Raw genomic sequence first — 19,871 nt, forward strand, 5'->3', positions numbered from 1 at the left:
AGACATGCAATAACAAGGAATTCCCCTAACGTGAAATTTTAGAAAAGGAGTTGGTGTGAAAAATATAAAGCAATTCATACCCTGGACGTAGGGGCTGTAAGGGTTTTCTATTTCAAAGCTGGGATCCAAAACTTTTAAAACAACCTGTAAAACAAACATAGGTAAATTTAGAGTATTTTACCCCAAAAACATAATTGTTAAATATACTCTTAAGAAGAGATTCTGACCTTACAAGGAGGCTGAGCCATTGCTTCCCACCTGGTGTAAAATGCAGATTATCATTTGGGTTTGAGACAAGCTGGGACCTGGGACCATTTGCTTCAGTGCTTGCACCTGGACACACCTCTCCTCCAGCGACAAAATACAGAGAAACTGCATGGGACTAAAAATAACTGCATGCATGCACAGTTGGGGCAAATTCTGGACCCGAAAGATACAAAGAGACCAAAAAACCTAACTGCCACTTTTGAAGAGCCTGGAGCAAAAACAGGGCGTCGGGAGCAAAAGCAGGGTATTGCGCGTGCCCCCTGCACGCAACACTACCTAAGAGGTGGGCAAAACACCTAAGCCACCCCTCTGGCCCGACCCCTGGACACAGCCTACCCTCACCTCGTATAAGAAACAAGCTTGCCCCCCTACCTCGGGGAGCAAGCAAGCAGGGGAAACTGTTGTTTGTTCTCGCTCCCTGCTGCTGCAGCAGGGGCCCCAATAAAGCCTTGCCTGAATTTCTTGTCTGGCCTCTAGTCAATTTTTATTGATTGGGGAAGGCCAAGAACCCTGGTCGGTAACAGGTTCTCATATGAATAAAAATACCGAGAATGAAAACGAAGGAAGGTTGTTAAACAGTCATTCTGGCTCTTTACGCACAAGTGGTCCATGTAGACGGAAGTGCTGATACCACTGGGAAAAGGGCTCCTCTGCTGGGTTGGAGTGGAGTGAGGGGGTCACTATTCAGCAAGTCACCGTCAGTTTGGACCTGGCGGGGGGTTCTGGACCTGCCTTCTGCCACTATTCCTTCTAGTCTAGCTGATAAGGTCATATCTCCCAAGCACACTCCTACCCCCTGACCATCAACAGCTTTGCTCTGAGGAAGTTCCTGGCAGATTCCACCTGGGTGGGGACTTATAGAGCACGGAGCTGAGACAACTAATCCAAGGCTGCCGCCAGCCTCTGTGGTTCCTTTACAAGGGTTAGAAAAAGATGTTCCTTCCTCTGGTGCCCAGGCTGTATTTTAGCCCTTGCTTACCTTCAGCACAGCACTCTTCTACAGGATGATTTCTTATAAGGTATTTATAATTTATCTGAATATAAGATGAATTCAGGACTCATTTCAATCCAGACACATTCATTCTGAAACAACCAGCAGCTCAAGTTCAATTTCAGTAGACACTACCTAAATTGTTTTATCTCAATTAACCACATTAACAAAAATAGGTTTCATTTATGGCAAAGAAATCCAAGAAAGGAAATGCTACCTCACCACCAGTGGAGGGTTCAATATCCGAATATTTGGAGTCACAAACAAGGTCTCCCACTCCGGGGGCCTGGCCAGATGCGATGCTGGGGAAGGAAGTAGTACAGTCTTTGGCAAAATATTTGAACACTCTCCAGGTGTGTCCATAGTCTGTGGAGCATTCAACTCACATTGCAGCAGGCCAAAAAGTCTAGGAGAAAAATGAGTTAAACTTGTCATACCTCACAAAAGTTGATTTTATTACCCACTCTAGATTGAAGGTTTCCATTTTCAAATTCCATTTTTTAAAACTTTATTTGTATCTTTAAAAATCTATTCTAGGGGCTTCCCTGGTGGTGCAGTGGTTGAGAGTCCGCCTGCCGATGCAGGGGACATGGGTTCGTGCCCCGGTCCGGGAAGATCCCACATGCCGCGGAGCGGCTGGGCCCGTGAGCCATGGCTGCTGAGCCTGCGCGTCTGGAGCCTGTGCTCCGCAATGGGAGAGGCCACAACAGTGAGAGGCCCGCGTACCGCAAAAAAAAAAAAAAAAAAAAATCTATTCTACCGGGCTTCCCTAGTGGCACAGTGGTTAAGAATCCACCTGCCAATGCGGTGAACACGGGTTCGAGGACTGGTGTGGGAAGATCCCATATGCCATGGGGCAACTAAGCCTGTGAACCACAACTACTGAGCCTGCGCTCTAGATCCAGTGAGCCACAACTACGGAGCCTGCGAGCCACAACTACTGAAACCCACGCGCCTAGAGTCCGTGCTCCGCAACAAGAGAAGCCACCACAATGAGAAGCCCACGCACCGCAAAGAAGAGTAGCCCCCGCTCACTGCAACCAGAGAAAGCCCACGCACAGCAACGAAGACCCAACGCAGCCAAAAATAAATAAATAAATAAAATACATTTATAAAACAAACAAAAAAATCTATTCTACCATGAAAACACCGAAATCTCTTTCTAACAAGCAGGCGAGTATTTATGAGCACATGCTTTGCCCCAGAATCGAATTCCACTTATAAACTGTTTATGGTTCTGTGAATTATTAATTGAAGAAAGATAGCATACACATTTTTTAAAAAGCCAGTGTAGCAGATATTTTACAGCAATTTGCATGTGGTTTTTCTTTGCCTAGAATGCTTTTTCTCTGGCAAACTCTTACACATCCTTCAAAATCTACCATGAAGTTTACCGACTCCCCAGAGCCATCTTAGCCATGTCAATGAACCCCCCAGCATTCTAATCATACATCTATTTCTGCACTTGTCACTTGGCATTACAATTTCAAATTTATATATGTATGTGTGTGTATATATAATAATATATATATAATATATATTATTATATATATGTTTGTATCCATGACTAGACTGTGAGCTCTTTGAAGGCAAAGACTGGGTTTTTAAAAAAATTTTTTAAACATTTAATTTTATATTCCTTTTTTATTACCAAAACCTAGCTCCAGGCTTGACATCAAAATTAGAATTTTGATGAACGATTAAAGAATGACAATATTATAGGATTTTTCTCTGGCATCTAACTAATCTCAGTAAAGAGCCTTTAAATTTTCTTCGTCTTTTGATCACAATTTTTCCTAAATAATTTCCAGTTCCTGCCCTCTTATGTCAAAAATTATCTTTCTAGTTCTTGTAATCTCTATCAACCCAGGGCTTGGAGGTTCCCCTTTTGCTGTATCTTCCAAGATTTTATTTTATTTTTATTTTTTTGGTTAATCTATAGAAGTTATTAATGAGCAGTGGGTTTGTTTTTTTTTGTTTTTCATTCAAGAACAAAAACCCAGATGACAAAGCTTCAGTTGGATTTAAACAGCTTTTTGTTCTCTGCAGGGAAGCAAGGAAGCAAAATTGTAGGTATGCCAAGCATTTGGTAAGTAGATAAGGGGACAGCAAGCCTAGACATCTGTACCTAAAAGGTCAGAATAAGTTGACTGAACTGAAATAATGCCCCTAGATCCAGTCTGATGCTGACATGATCAAGACCTAAAGGAAAATCCAGAAAGAAGAAAATCAGTGATTTTGAGAGACCCCTGTTTATCACGCTAATCCCTCATTGTGGCTTGTCTGTAATGAAACCCTCTGAAATCTCATGGCTGGTGATCAACACTCTTGCCTAGTCTGCTGGAGTGGTTTCCCAAGCCACCCATGCCCAGAAGAAGGTCCACGTGAGGGTAATACCCGTTTTCCCCTGACTGTGCCCACATCCACCTTTTGGTGGCAATGCACACGGCCATTGTGTGGCAGCATTACATACCACCGAGGGAGTTCCCAGACATTCCCCAGAGGTAGAAAGAGAGGGCTCATTTCCTTGACCTCAAATCTTGACTCAACATAAGCTAGCAGGCACAGCATGGCAAACACCCACACACCCTTTCCTTCCAACAGCTACAAACAAGCATTTGAACTAGTTGTATTGTCACTTAGCAGAAAACCCAGCTTGGATTATTTCCCTGGGACTGAGGGTCTGTGGGCTCCTCTGTGGCCACCAACCATGTCCTTGTTCAATGGATGACAGAAAGACAACCTCATATTATGCTTGCCCTAAATGAGCTTACATATTATGACGATTCCCACACTCCCTTCTCATGGTCTAGGATCTCCTAAGGGAGATATATTTAGGTGTCCAAAGAGAACAGATGGATTTGTAGCCCAAAGCATCCTGGCCAGGACTTTGCACTGAGATAGCTGCCATCCAGCTCTAGCATGGACATAGAGGATCAACCCCAATCCAGATGTGATAGAAGCCGCTCTCGAGTGGAACCGTCCAATGGGAATATGAGTCCCATGTGTCATTTAAAATTTTCTAGCAGCCACATTTTAAAGTAAAAAGAAGCAGGAGAAATTATTTATGTTTATTAATAATAAATATAATAATACTTTATATTTATTATATTTATAATATATTATATAACATATTGAATATTACTTATATATGTCATACGTGATATAATATATTGTATTATTTATCATATATATTATTTATAATGTCATATATGATATATATAATATACTTAATCCAATATGTGAAAAATATTCTCATTTCAATATATAATCAACATTTTAAAAATTAGTAGTGCTTTATTACACATATTTTTTTTTCTAAATTAAGTCTTAGAAATCCAGGGTGTTTTTACACTCACAGTACATCTCAATTTGGTGTTGCCATGTTTTGCGTGCTCAGGAGCCATGTGTGGAGCCGCAGTATTGGACAGTTTAGTTCCAGAGAACAGTGGCTGCACCGTGGTGAATTGGGGAGCAGCTTAGCATTCTAGGGTGGATGGCTTGGGGAAGGATTTGCTGCTGAGAGAGCAGCCACACTCCAGGCTCTGCGTCAAGGGCTCCTAGCTCTTTCTGGAAAGGACATCTCTTGTCCCCTGTCTAAAGTTCTTGGTTGAGAACCCATCTTCTGTGTAGTCAGCTTTGACCGAAGGGCATTCCTTCTGTAAGGAGACGTGGAACGAATGCTGGACGTGTGGGTCAAAGCAGCTGTGAAGCAAAAATGGCCGCATCCGTCAGTGTGGCAAAAACCACCAACATTCACTAAGGAGAGTCCAATGACAGACCAATCATTAGGATCCAAATTGAACCAGCATTTAATAGACACCAATCATGTCCCTGTCTAATGGGCGACATAGAAAACTAGCCTCGTATGATGCTCGCCCTAAATGATCTTACCTGTTATGATTATTCCCACACTCCCCTCTCATGGTCTAGGATCCCCGAAGGGAAATACGTTTAGGCGTCTGAACAGAATAGAGGAATTGTAGCACAAGGTGCAACATACAGAGATGTGGCAATGGAATCCTTTTCTGGGTTAAGAGCTCCAGACCAGTGTTGAAGAGGGCCCATCATTTAATATAGCCCAACCAGCTGCATTAAACACATAAGGCCCAAGGCTGGGGTGGGAAACAAGAAATCCCCGATCAGGTCCAGACTTACAGTGGTGTCTAGGAAATAAGGAAGGTCAGGGCCAGTGTGAGGTTCAGTATCACAGTTATTCATGAACAGGGAAGGGCATCGATCCAGGAAGGAAAGAACTGCAGTGAGTAGCCAACTCTCCTTTCAATTCAATTTTTATATTAAAATCTTTGGCTTACAGTAAGAAATAAAATGTCCTTTCTCTTTTTCCCTTCAGGAGTTGAAAAAGGAAAAAGCACATGGTATTAACTCTCAGACTTCCCCTGGGTTATTATTTCCGGTTACAGCAGTGTGTTTTGTATAAGGCTTAGTTTACCAACACCTCATAACTTCTTTTTTTTAACAAAGAACAAGAGGATGCAGAGCTATGTTCTTTCCCACCACAGAAAAAGTGAAACATTCTGAGTTATGTGCTTAAAAAATACTTTGATTTCTCAAGAGGAAAATAATCGTTCTTAAAATAAAAATTAGGGCTTCCCTCGTGGCGCAGTGGTTGAGAGTCCGCCTGCCGATGCAGGGGACACGGGTTTGTGCCCGGTCCAGGAAGATCCCACATGCTGCAGAGCGGCTGGGCCCGTGAGCCATGGCCGCTGGGCCTGTGCGTCCGGAGCCTGTGCTCCGCAACGGGAGAGGCCACGACAGTGAGAGGCCCGTGTACCACACACACACACACACAAAATTAAATTTTGTTTTTATACGGGGTTTTACATTCTCAGTGGATACTATTCCATTTCAGTATAACTCTTTGTTGTGATAGTGCCAAAATCATAGAGTGAAAGATGCCTTATGAAAAATTTGAAGAAATAAAAAATTGGAAAGGAACTTAATCATACCGTTTTCTGATTGCCACCATTTCTTTTCTCTATCTGGTTCAAAACTTGGGATTACATTCTCAGTGGTGTGGCTGTTGGGTTGGGCGTGCGGATCATATGGAAATCTGGAGCCACAGATGAAGCATTTTTGCTCCCCCTGGAAAACACATCGTTAAAATTAAAAATAAAGAACCATCATTACTTATTGTTTGATATGAATTTTAAAATAAGCTATACTTACTATATTTGTCATTCAGTCTGGCTAAAAATAGAAAGCAGAGGAAGTAACAAGACATCAATTTTTCCATCAATAGGCGCTTAACTACAAAAATAAACAAAATTAAGATGTGACCTAGAAATTTTATAAATTTATACATTTGGGACAAAAATGCAGATTTATGTAGAATTAATAATTTTTCTCATACAAGGGGCAGAGGAACTGGAGGTTATTTTAAACTATAGAAAAATAATTAGGATATATTACTGAGTTGGAATGACTCTCTTTAGCCAAAAAAGAATAATTAGAGACTTCCCTGGTGGCACAATGGTTAAGAACCCACCTGCCAATGCAGGGGACATGGGTTCGAGCCCTGGTCTGGGAAGATCCCACATGCCGCGGAGCAACTAAGCCCGTGTCCCACAACTACTGAGCCTGCGCTCTAGAGCCCGCAAACCACAACTACTGAGCCCACGTGCCACAACTACTGAAGCCCTCGTGCCTAGAGCCTGAGCTCTGCAACAAGAGAAGCCACCACAATGAGAAGCCCGTGCACTGCAATGAAGAGTAGCCCCTGCTCACCGCAACTAGAGAAAGCCCATGTGCAGCAATGAAGACCCAACGCAGCCAACAATAAATTTAAAAAAATAAAATTCAAATAGCTATATAAAAAAAGAATAAGAGAGCTCTAGAGAGCCAGAGAGGTGGCTCTTTGAATCTTTGGTTTAATAATGACCTGTGCATACAAGAGGAAGAACTTCATGAAACTGGAGAAAGAACTACCATAAATCAATAGACCAAATAATACTCAGGGTTGAGGCAGGGCTGGAATAGTTGATGTTCCTACAACTTAATGTGGGTACATCATATGCCAGAATATAGTCCACCATTCTTTAAAAGAATACAATAATATCTAGCACTCAGTAACATAAATTTACAATAAAACCATTAGATATGCAAAGAAGCAGAAATACATGACCTATAACCAGGAAATAAAATCTCCATGGTTAAAAACAGACCCAGATAAAGTAGCAGTAGATAGAGACTTTAACACAACTATTATAATTATGCTTCACATAATAAAGAATGTAGAGGAAAGCATGATTATGTAAGGAGAAAAATGGAAGATATAAATAAGAACCAAATGGAGCTTCTACAAATGAAAAATACAATATCTGTGATTGATTAAAAAACTATTATGGGATAGGATTAATAGCAGAGCAGACAAAGCAGGAGAAAACATAAGTGAACTTAAAGATATAGCAATAGAAAATATTCAAAATGAAGCACAGAGAGAAAAGAAGCCTAAAAATATCAATACAACCAGCGACATGAGGGACAATATGGTGCACACTCAAACAAATTAAAACACATGAATTAAAAAAAAAAAGAATAAGAAATTAATGAAATAATTGGCCATTAGTTTACCTGCAACCATCATCCTTTCCCTCTCAGACATTATTTTTGGCATAAAAGCTTCCAGGGCCAAAATCTTTACATCACACGTGTGGATTTTATAAAAGATTTTCATTAAACTCACAACAGAGAGACCCACCCTCTTGTCTTGCAGACTAGAAGGTTTTAGTTAATTGGAACTAGTTTTGCTTGGGATGGATTTTCAAAGGTTATAACAGTCAAGATTGGCCTTTGAGTTTGCTTAATTTAATGCATCCACTTGTAGCTATACTTACTTAAAACTCCTGGGGAAATCTCCCAAGATTTCCAAAGGACTGCCAATGGCCTGCACAGTTGTTCCTGGCTAATATTTGCGGGACTCTGGAGGATCATTTTTGCAAAGCTTCCAGGAAGCAGGAGCTATTTCTTACATTTCCATATTGGAAATTGCCCACAACAGCAAATGTGCTGGTAGGTATTCAGCGAGTGTTTGACTTTATGTTTGATCATGGCTTACAAGGGCTTACACGATCTAACCGGGCCCACCTCTTTTGTTGAACAAATGCATGATGATTTTAATGACTATTTCAGCTAGAATCTGTCAAAGTAAACCAGCCTTTCAAGAGATCTATAAAATCTTTTTAGAATCATGGGCCACCATAAGCCTTATACTCTCCAAAATGCCCTTTGGAAATTAAGGACCGATACAAGCAACATCAGTTCTGCATATAGGGAGGTTTGCCCCAGATCTCTCCTAAAAGAGCAGCAGGAGCCCTATGATTCCACTAAAAGGTGTCAAGACTTCATTTCAGTAATACTATGAAAATTATTGTGGAAAATGTCTAACTTCAAGGACCATTTTGATTGTGGGTCTTTTTTTTTTTCTGTAAACATTTTCGAAGCACAATCTTTGATGGAAATGGCTACAGAGGATGCTTAGTTGTGGCAACTAGATATGGGAGGTCCAACTTAGGTAGCACTCTGAGTCAATGTTGACTTGAAGAGTCGGAAGAGAATGTTTCACTTGATAGCTCTTTGCTAGACAATGGATGAAAAAAAATTATCTTCCATGCCAGGCAAATGTTTATGTAACTAGTACTTGTAGTCCTACCTGTAATACTTTGTCAGCCAGAAGATATTTTGAGATTTTTTTTCCAATTTGAAGATGAAGATTTCTGTGATTACCTAGACCAAAGAAGCTATGCAGTTTGATTTACTTCTATTTTTGGTGTAACTTTGCAATATAGGAACATCGATTTCTAATTATCATCAGAGTATACTGGCTCATGACAACTTAAGCAAATGCCAATGGTGGAAGGACAAGAGGGGTGATGCCAGTGTTGGAAAGTTTCTAGTATTAGAGTTGGGAACCACTTCTTTGTCCAGAGGACCTGGACTTCGGGAAGGTACCTGAAGGGCCTTCCATCCCACCTGACCTAAAATTGAACAAAACTATAGTGTCACTTCCTTGCACATGTAGAGGATTTGCTTTCTTATACAAGTACTTCCCAAACTTAGACCAGGGCTCAACATTCAGGTATTGTCTCCACTTATTTATAATCATCTTCTTTTTACTAGAAACCAATGAGAATACAAAGCCTTTCCCAGAGCCTCCGGGAGTTGCCTTAAACGAACAATACGTGGAAAAGCCTGGGCCACTAACACTAGGCTTACATCCAACTTCCCTCCTGAACATCCTCTCAGTTAAGGGGTTGACGTGATTGCCTTGGGCTTTTCAGCAGGTATGATACTCAGATGACCTTGGATGCTTGTTTCAGAGCCCAGGGAAGAAAAAGAAAAAGCAACTGGTCCTTTTATAAAATGGGTCTTTAAGAACAAAAGGCACAAAAATATGTTCACATCAGGATTTGATAGTCTCTAGACAAGACAATTTCCAAGTAGCATGGAATTGTAGACAATTCCAAGTCAGCCCCAGCTCCATCTCCACCTGAAGCAAGGCAGTGAGAACTCATGTTCAGCATAATAGCCTTGCGGCCCTGAGGGATCTTCCATCTTCACTCAACTAGTCAATTAAGTCCACTCCATGAGAGTCACTAAGGCAGCCAAGCAGAACAGTATACTGTACAGTATTCCCTTCAAAGACTGAATCAAAAAAGGCTTTTCTGTCTAACTCTAAAGGTAACAAGAAATAGATGAAGCCCATTTTCCTTTTTCTCTGATCAGGGAAGGTTTCCCGGATGTTGAATTGAATCACTTGTGTCTCTGATGTTTGGGAAAGCGTGCTGTCTCCTTTTTACTGTTGTCTCCACGGCCCTAGATATACTTGGAAAAATCTACATCACTGACTAAATCATGTCCCAACAAGTAAAGAATCAACCCACCTCAAGGTAGCTGAGGATGCAGTATTTCTGGGCCCCACCCAGCCTGCAGGTAGAAGCAGAGAGCTTCGCGCTGCAACCCACCAGGAGATTGCTGGTGGGGGTGGGGGGCGACAAGCACCTCTGCTGCATTCATCTTGAGCTTCCATGTAACTGAGCAACCCTTGATCATGACAGAAACAGGACAGAGGAGGTAGTCTAAGGGTAGCAGAAGGCTTAGAGAAGCAACTGGTTAAGTGGGAGAGTTAACAGTCCGTGTATTTTTAATACTAGTTCTGTGATTATTAAGATCCTGGTGGTGGATGCTGTTGGCGCCCTCAGCCTGATGGAAATCTCTTAGCCTGGGAGGTTATGCCACCTGTGCTCATGTCCCCACCTGGCCCAGCCGGTAGCCAGTGACTGATGGATACATATTTCCCAGCCGTTGCCTCAGGCTGGGATCCACTCTGTGGTGCAATTTATGCTCAGAAGCTCTCCTGGGAGGAGGTGGAAGCCAGACTCCTGCTGGGACCCCATCCTGCCTCCACCCCCCTCACTCTCCCTCCTCAGAGCACTCCCTCAATAAATCACTTGCACACAAATCCTTGTCTCAGGCTCTGCTTCTGGGAGACCTGATCTGAGACAGCCTCCATTCGCTGGGAATTCTCTATGTGTTATTTTAGGGCAAATAACAAAGATGAATGCATAGACACGAGGAAGGAGAATCCTAATCCTGCCTCTTATACCTGTTGTTCAAACATGGAGAAAATCAACTGGAGAATTTAAGAATTCCTTGGGAAATAACTTTGTCTTAAAATATATAAATTCAACTGACCCCTTTATAACCTGAATTGCTGGGTTCAGATACACCATGGACCAAATCATACCCCTTTGGGATAAAGGATGGGACAGGTGGGAGTTTCAGTCTGTATAGTACACTTAGCCATTGGCACCTGCTGTCCAACAGATCTGTCATGAAGGTTTCAGTCACAGGTGAGCTAGAGCATTAAAGGGCAGCTCTATCTCAACTGTCACCTCAGTTCTTTACTTTCCACATGTAGCCTCTGAGATAGTAACTTTACATCTTGGTTTAAAAACGATTTTTAAAGTTCTGTTTGTTTTAAAATGTTAAGTTCTGAGTTAAGATAACTGTTAAATCTTTATATGTGAATGCGGGGTGGGTACGGTAATCCAAACATTTTTGCCTGCGTGGATTGTCTGCAGGGTTTACTCCATTATGTTAAAGTCACACACTTGAATTGACAACAAGCTCATGATCTGTAAAAGGAAAAATTGGTAAATTGGACCTCATCAAAATTAAAAACTTTGTGAAGAGGTAAAAAGGCAAGCTACAGACTGGGAGAATATAATTATGAATCACGTATCTGACAAAGCTCTTGATCTAGAATATATAAAGGGCTCTCAAAACACAACATTAAAAAACCAATCCAAGTAGAAAATGGCAAGCAGCATGAATAGACATTTCACTGTAGGAGATAGACAGATAGCAAGTAAGCACGTGAGAAGATGTTCAACATCATTAGCCATTAGGAAGATGCAAATCAAAACCACAATAGCACTACATACCTATCAGAATGGCTAAATAAAAAATAGTAATAACTCATAATAATAACTCCAGCTGCTGGAGAGAATGTGGAAAACTGGATTACTCATACACTGCTGGTAGGAATGTAAAATGGAACAGCCACTCTGGGAAGACGTATGGTAGTTTCTTATAAAGCTAAGCATGCACTTATCATACAACCTAGCAATTACACTCTAAGGTAATTATCCCAGAGAAATTAAAATATCTATTCATAAAAAATCTGTATAGCATCTTTATAATGGCCCCAAACTGGAAACAACCCAGATGTCCTTCAGCGGGTGAATGGTTAAGTAAAGCGTGGTCTATCCTTACCATGGGATAGTACTCAGCAATAAAAATGAGGGAGTCGTTGATACATGCAACACTATGGATGGATCTTCAAGGAATGATGCTGAGTAAACAATACCAATCTCAAAAGGTTATGTACTACATAATTCCATTTCTTGAATGACACAATTCTAGAGCTGGAAAACAGATTCATGGTGGCCAGGGGTGAGGGAGGGGGAGAGGTGGGTGTGGCTATAAAAGAGTATTACTAGGGATCCTGGAAGTGATGGAACTGTTCTGTATCTTAACTGTGGTATGGTCTCATGAATCTATACACGTGATAAAATCGCATAGAATTAAATACACACACACACAAACACACAAACAAGAGAATGTAAAACTGTGGAAATCTGAATAAGGTTAATGGATTATTTCAATGTTAGTTTCCTGGCTGTAATACTGTATTGTAGTTACACAAGATGCTACCACTGGGGGAAATTGGGTGAAATGGGATCACTCTGTATATATATTTTTTGCGGTACGTGGGCCTCTCACTGTTGTGGCCTCTCCTGTTGCGGAGCACAGGCTCCGGACGTGCAGGCTCAGCGGTCATGGCTCATGGGCCCAGCCGCTCTGTGGCATGTGGGATCTTCCCGGACCGGGGCACAAACCCATGTCCCCTGCATCGGCAGGCGGACGCTCAACCACTGCGCCACCAGGGAAGCCCTCTGTATTATTTCTTACAACTGCATGGGAGCTTGCAATTATCTCAAAACAAAAAATTTAAAAAAAAACAACAAATCCCAAACAACTCTCTCCCTTCAAAATCACCCCATCAGCCTCTGGATGGTGAATCATGTAAATCACACACTCTAAAATAAAACACACAGGACAGGTTCCAGCTGCTCCTATATACTTTTCCCTTGAGACATGAACATTTATGCCAAGTCCTGATTTCAGCAGACAGGGGTGGGAGGGAAGGGCCTAAAAGGAAAAATAATTACCATACTTTCGAATAAGCTTGGTTTCTCCTCAGTTTTTTCAACGGTAAAAATATAAAGAATCTTCTATCATGGACTTGTTTTGAATTTAATGGATTGTTTTCCTTCAAGCTGTCCTCCAAAAATACAGCCTATTGAAAAATAATGTTCTTTCTCTTGTGTACACATTTCCCACATCTATTCTGCTAATATGGTCATTGTGTGATTATTATTAGGTGTTAAGCATATACAGATCACGGTTTTATAGCTAAGAATATGATCCATAATGTCTCCTTCCCCACAGGTTACCAAACGTCATTTTGAATGGGGAATTTTCCACCTTCCATCTCATTGCAAAGATTATTATACTAAAACAGAGCATAATATTTCTTTCTCTTTCTTTGAGATGTGGTTAGGCCCCTCACACACTTTATTTCACTATATAATAGATAATCCTAGCTTGGTTAACCTGGATGTTTCTTTTTATTCACCCAACAATCCAAATCCAGATCTCCTTTTATTTCCTAGAATTGGCATCTAGGATAAATAACTAACCTAAAGTTTGGACTTCAATAGACAGAGGCTTTTTCAAAAAGGGCAGGTATAAAATCTCTGCTAATGCTACGTGTGGATTAGCTAAGATTCCCCTTTCCAGGGCTTTATTCTTTTAGACAGGTTCCATCCTGAATTCTTTTATTCGAATTGTTGCCTTAGAGATTGAATATGTTTTTAGAACCTGACTTGGCCAAACATGTTTTAATCAAACATGTACTTTTCAGAAATAAAAGTATTCCAGGACTTTGGGGGAATTGAACTATTATTCATGTAATATTCTACCAGCAAATATGAACGTCTGGTCTAAAATACTTGGCAGAAAGTGGTGAAAAACATTAAGTAGTTAAACCTTCATGCCTGAACGTAGATAGATGTAGCAATATCCTTCCCGGATTAAAGCTTTCAACTGCTGAGTTATTACATGAGCAATAGGTTGGAATTGATTTCGAGAATAATGTTTCTGTCTTTAGAAAATCAATGTATTGCTCAAAAATGACATAAAACTTGATGATAGGATCTTATTAAGAATGAATTTAGGAAAGCTGGTCATTTAAAGAAAATATACAGTAAATTTTCGGTAACGTCAGAGTCATTTATAGATACAACCGTTATTACATGATCTCTCAGTAATTTTTGATATTGTTATAATTTTCTTAAACACGTGATGTTTTCATCTAGTTTAGACTTCACTTCAGAGTTTAGAGGCTATAAACACACACATCCGTTTATGTACTCACACACATTATTTACTATGAGTGAGCAAACTTGCAAAGGATGCATGTTGGATAAAATGTGCACTTTGTATACAGTTCCCCAAAACTGGGGCCAAATTTATGATCCTTTCTCCTTATCTTCCTTAGTTAGAATATAAGACAGAGAGTTTAAATAGGCTTCAATATGTATATAAATGCCTATGGTTGAGCTATAAACCAGAAAATGCCCATGCAGATGAGGTGGAGCTAACCTGGTTGGTAGTTTGACCACAGGCTACCCTAGAGATTTGGGTTAGAGCAGGTCAAGCTTAGGTTTAGAAACTCAGGATCTGTTGCAGGGAGGCCTTTTCCGCCCAAGCTAATTTAGTTTTGAAGGTTTTCCCTCCAGAGAGAAGGGTCTCCTGATTGAGGAGGCCTCTCTGAGGTTCTGTGGCGTGGTTTAGAACTTTGGCAAGGTGTAAGTTATCCTATGCAGAGGCCAGGAAAAGATGCCATGATTGGTTGCTTCTGATTTTGAATACTGTTTTAGTCCCAAAGAGAACATCCAAAGAAGATATAGATGGGGACTTCCCTGGCTGTCCTGTGGTCGGGACTCCACGCTTCCACTTCAGGGGGTGCGGGTTCGATCCCCGATCAGGGAACTAAGATCCCACATGCTGCACAGCGTGGCCAAAACAAACAAACAAAACAAAAAACAAAGCAGATGTAGACAAGACCAACTCTTCTCTGACTCTTTGAGACCAGATCTAAGCTTCCTAGTCCTGGAGGGGAAGTGCAGTCCAGTGAGTCTCCGTTTCTACTGGCTGGCTTGTGGCTTGCCTCTGAGGTAGAAATTTTTCAACAAAGAACAAATGAGCCTTTACCATCTAGAGCTGTTCTTCTTTGCTCCATGACCAGCCAGGCTAACTGAGAATTTGCCTCAGGGTTTGGGAGTTGCCAAATTAAAAGAGGAGATTCTTAAAGTCTACTGCCATGAAGAAGTTCAGCAGGAATATTTGAAGAGAAAGTTCTAAGCAATTTAGTTAGTACTCACCCAAAGCAGGGCTATTACAGATACAGAAAAGCAGGATCAAAGAGAGTAATTGTTGGAAACATCTTCTCTATGACTAATGTAAATGATTCTCAGCTTATTAAAGACAGGCCGGTCATGGAGAATTTGGCCTTTTAGTTCTGAGCTGCAGCTTACTCAGAAGAGGGAATTTTGCCTATAAATCCTTTATGAGACCTCATCACTGGGATAAGTGCTACATTCAAAGCAGAGCTATTTTTTAAAATTAAAATGCACTGTATGTGTAAATTAAGAATCTGAAAGTAGTTTGCTCTTTTTAGTGTCTTATTTATCTGCTGTTGCTAATACTCCATTAAAGAGTGACAGAAATAGCTATGGGTGGATAATGGCTATGTTTGAATGGAACTTTCTAGTTGTTGACACAATTATACAACAGAAAAGCCATGCGAATATGTGTTAGTATAGAAAAAAGAGGTGGATGTGTTTAAAACCCATCTCCACTAAATATCTTAGAACAATTCAATACAAGCAGAAAATGGATTTTGATAATACTCACCAAGGTGCAAAAAACAGGTCAGTTGAAATTGTATTCCTTGCAAGAGTTCTTCAATATACGCAAATCAATCAATGTGACACACCATATTAACAAATTGAAGGAGAAAAACCATATGATCATCTCAATAGATGCAGAAAAAGCTTTAGACAAAATTCAACACCCAGTTATAATAAAAACCCTCCAGAAAGTAGGCATAGAGGGAACTTTCCTCAACATAATAAAGGCCATATATGACAAACCCACAGCCAACATCGTCCTCAGTGGTGAAAAACTGAAACCATTTCCACTAAGATCAGGAAAAAGACAAGGTTGCCCACTCTCACCACTCTTATTCAACATAGTTTTAGAAGTTTTAGCCACAGCAATCAGAGAAGAAAAAGAAATAAAAGGAATCCAAATTGGAAAAGAAGAAGTAAGCTGTCACTGTTTGCAGATGACATGATACTATATATAGAGAATCCTAAAGATGCTACCAGAAAACTGCTAGAGCTCATCAATGAATTTGGTAAAGTAGCAGGATATAAAATTAATGCACAGAAATCTCTTGCATTCCTATACACTAATGATGAATAATGTGAAAGTGAAATTGAGAAAACACTCCCATTTACCATTGCAACAAAAAGAATAAAATATCTAGGAATAAACCTACCTAAGGAGACAAAAGACCTGTATACAGAAAATTATAAGACACTGATGAAACAATTTAAAGATGATACAAGTAGATGGAGAGATATACCATATTCTTGGATTGGAAGAATCAACATTGTGAAAATGACTCTACTACCCAAAGCAATCTACAGATTCAATGCAAGCCCTATCAAACTACCACTGGCATTTTTCACAGAACGAGAACAAAAAATTTCACAATTTGTAAGAAAACGCAAAAGACCCCGAAGAGCCAAAGCAATCTTGAGAAAGAAAAACGGAGCTGGAGGACTCAGGCTCCCTGACTTCAGACTATACTACAAAGCTACAGTAATCAAGACAGTATGGTACTGGCACAAAAACAGAAATACAGATCAATGGAACAGGATAGAAAGCCCAGAGATAACCCCACACACATATGGTCACCTTACCTTTGATAAAGGAGGCAAGAATATATAATGGAGAAAAGACAGCCTCTTCAATCAGTGGTGCTGGGAAAACTGGACAGCTACATGTAAAAGTATGAAATTAGAACACTCCCTAACACCATACACAATAATAAACTCAAAATGGATTAAAGACCTAAATGTAAGGCCAGACACTATCAAACTCTTAAAGGAAAACATAGGCAGAACACTCTGACATAAATCACAGCAAGATCCTTTTTGACCCACCTCCTAGAGAAATGGAACTAAAAACAAAGATAAACAAATGGGACCTAATGAAACTTCAAAGCTTTTGCACAGCAACGGAAACCATAAACAAGACCAAAAGACAACCCTCAGGATGGGAGAAAATATTTGCAAATGAAGCAACTGACAAAGGAGTAATCTCCAAAATTTACAAGCAGCTCATGCAGCTCAATATCAAAAAACAAACAACCCATTACAAAAATGGGCAAAAGACCTAAATAGACATTTCTCCAAAGAAGATATACAGATTGCCAACAAACTCATGAAAGAATGCTCAACATCATTAATCATTAGAGAAATGCAAATCAAAACTACAATGAGATATCATCTCAGACCAGTCAGAATGGCCACCATCAAAAAATCTACAAACAATAAATGCTGGAGAGGGTATCAAGAGAAGGGAACCATCTTGCTCTGTTGGTGGGAATGTAAATTGATACAGCCACTATGGAGAACAGTATTGAGGTTCTTTAAAAACCTAAAAATAGAACTACCATATAACCCAGCAATCCCACTACTGGGCATATACCCTGAGAAAACCATAATTCAAAAAGAGTCATGTACTACAATGTTTATTGCAGCTCTATTTACAATAGCCAGGACATGGAAGCAACCTAAGTGTCCATCGACAGATGAATGGATAAAAAAGATGTGGCACATATGTATAATGGAATACTACTCAGCCACAAAAAGAAACGAAATTGAGTTATTTGTAGTGAGGTGGATAGACCTAGAGTCTGTCATACAGAGTGAAGTAAGTCAGAAAGAGAAAAACAAATACCGTATGCTAACACATATATAGGGAATCCAAAAAAAAAAAAAAAGGTCATGAAGAACCTATGGGCAAGACGGGAATATACATACAGACCTACTAGAGAATGGACTTGAGGACACGGGGAGGGGGAACAGTAAGCTGGGACAAAGTGAGAGAGTGGTAGTGTATATATGGATAAATATACACTACCAAATGTAAAATAGACAGCTAGTGGGAAGCAGTCGCATAGCACAGGGAGATCAGCTCGGTGCTTTGTGACCAGCTAGAAGGGCAGGATAGGGAGGGTGGCAGGAAGGGAGCCGCAAGAGGGAAGAGATATGGGGATATATGTATATGTATAGCTGATTCACTTTGTTATAAAGCAGAAGCTAACACACCATTGTAAAGCAATTATACTCCAATAAAAATGTTAAAAAAAGAGGGTCACATGACAATGACAGGGTTCATGGTTCTAAATTCCAAAAAAAAAAAAAAGAACCTAGGGGCAAGATGGGAATAAAGACGCAGACCTACTAGAGAATGGACGTGAGGACATGGGGAGGGGGAAGGTAAGCTGGGATGAAGTGAGAGAGTGGCATGGTCATATATACACTACCAAATGTAAAAGAGATAGCTAGTGGGAAGCAGCCGCATAGCACAGGGAGATCAGCTCAGTGCTTTGTGTCTATCTAGAGGGGTGGGATAGGGAGGGTGGGAGGGAGATGCAAGAGGGAGGAGATATGGAGATACATGTTTATGTATAGCTGATTCACTTTGTTATAAAGCAGAAACTAACACACCCTTGTAAAGCAATTATACTCCAATAGAGACGTTAAAAAAAGAAGAAGAAAAGCTTGTTAAACTCAAAAGCTTTTGCACAGCAAAGGAAACCATAAACAAAACAAAAAGACAACCCACAGATTGGGAGAAAATATTTGCAGATGAGGTGACTGACAAGGGATTAGTCTCCAAAATTTACCAACAGCTCATGAGGCTTAATATCATCAAAACAAACAACCCAATCAAAAAATGGGCAGAAGACCTAAATAGATGTTTCTCCAAAGAAGATATACAGATGGGCAAGAGGCATATGAAAAGATGTTCAACATCGCTAATTATTAGAGAAATGCAAATCAAAACTACAGTGAGGTATCACCTCACATGAGTCAGAATGGCCATCATCAAACAATCCACAAACAATAAATGCTGGAGAGGATGTGGAGAGAAGGGAAGCCTTATGACTGTTGGTGGGAATGTAAATTGATGCAGCCTCTATAAAGAACAGTATGGAGGTTTCTTAAAAAACTAAAAATAGAGCTACCATCTGATCCAGCAATCCCACTCCTGGGCATATACCCTGAGAAAAACATGGTCCAAAAGGATACTTGCACCCCAGTGTTCACTGCAGCACTGTTTATAATAGCCAAGACCTGGAAGCAACCTATATGTCTATCGACAGAGGAATGGATAAAGAAGATGTGGTACTGGGCTTCCCTGGTGGCGCACTGGTTGAGAGTCCACCTGCCGATGCAGGGGACACGGGTTCGTGCCCCGTTCCGGGAGGATCCCACATGCTGCAGAGTGGCTGGGCCCGTGAGCCATGGCCACTGAGGCTGCGCGTCCGGAGCCTGTGCTCCACAACGGGAGAGGCCACAACATTGAGAGGCCCGCATACCGCGCAAAAAAAACAAAAAGATGTGGTACATATATACCATGGAATATTGCTCAGCCATTATAAAGAATTAAATAATGCCATTTGCAGCAACATGGATGGACCTACAGATTGTCATACAGAGTGAAGTCAGACAGAGAAAGTGAAATATCGTATGATATCCCTTATATGCAGAATCTAAAAAGAAATGATACAAATGAACTTGTTTACAAAACAGAAACAGACTCACAGACTTACAGAATGAACTAATGGTTACCAGGGGTAAGGATTGGGGGAAGGGATAGT

The 19,871-nt window shown here is 40.6% G+C and overlaps 1 protein-coding gene across 1 annotated transcript in view; it reads right to left on the bottom strand.

Moving 5' to 3' along the window:
* LAMB4 (laminin subunit beta 4) overlaps positions 1-19,871 on the bottom strand; it is a gene marked incomplete at both ends in the record, with an annotated part of 126,236 nt that overhangs the window by 94,095 nt on the left and 12,270 nt on the right. Inside the window, 8 exon segments of the mRNA XM_079711249.1 lie at positions 81-144; positions 1,476-1,640; positions 1,644-1,664; positions 3,390-3,460; positions 6,229-6,364; positions 10,162-10,266; positions 10,269-10,321; positions 15,824-15,871. Of these exon segments, the coding sequence (XP_079567375.1) occupies positions 81-144; positions 1,476-1,640; positions 1,644-1,664; positions 3,390-3,460; positions 6,229-6,364; positions 10,162-10,266; positions 10,269-10,321; positions 15,824-15,871 (663 nt within the window).

This window comes from Hyperoodon ampullatus (genome assembly GCF_949752795.1).
Source record: "Hyperoodon ampullatus genome assembly, chromosome: 9".
In the NCBI taxonomy this organism is placed as follows: domain Eukaryota; kingdom Metazoa; phylum Chordata; class Mammalia; order Artiodactyla; family Ziphiidae; genus Hyperoodon; species Hyperoodon ampullatus.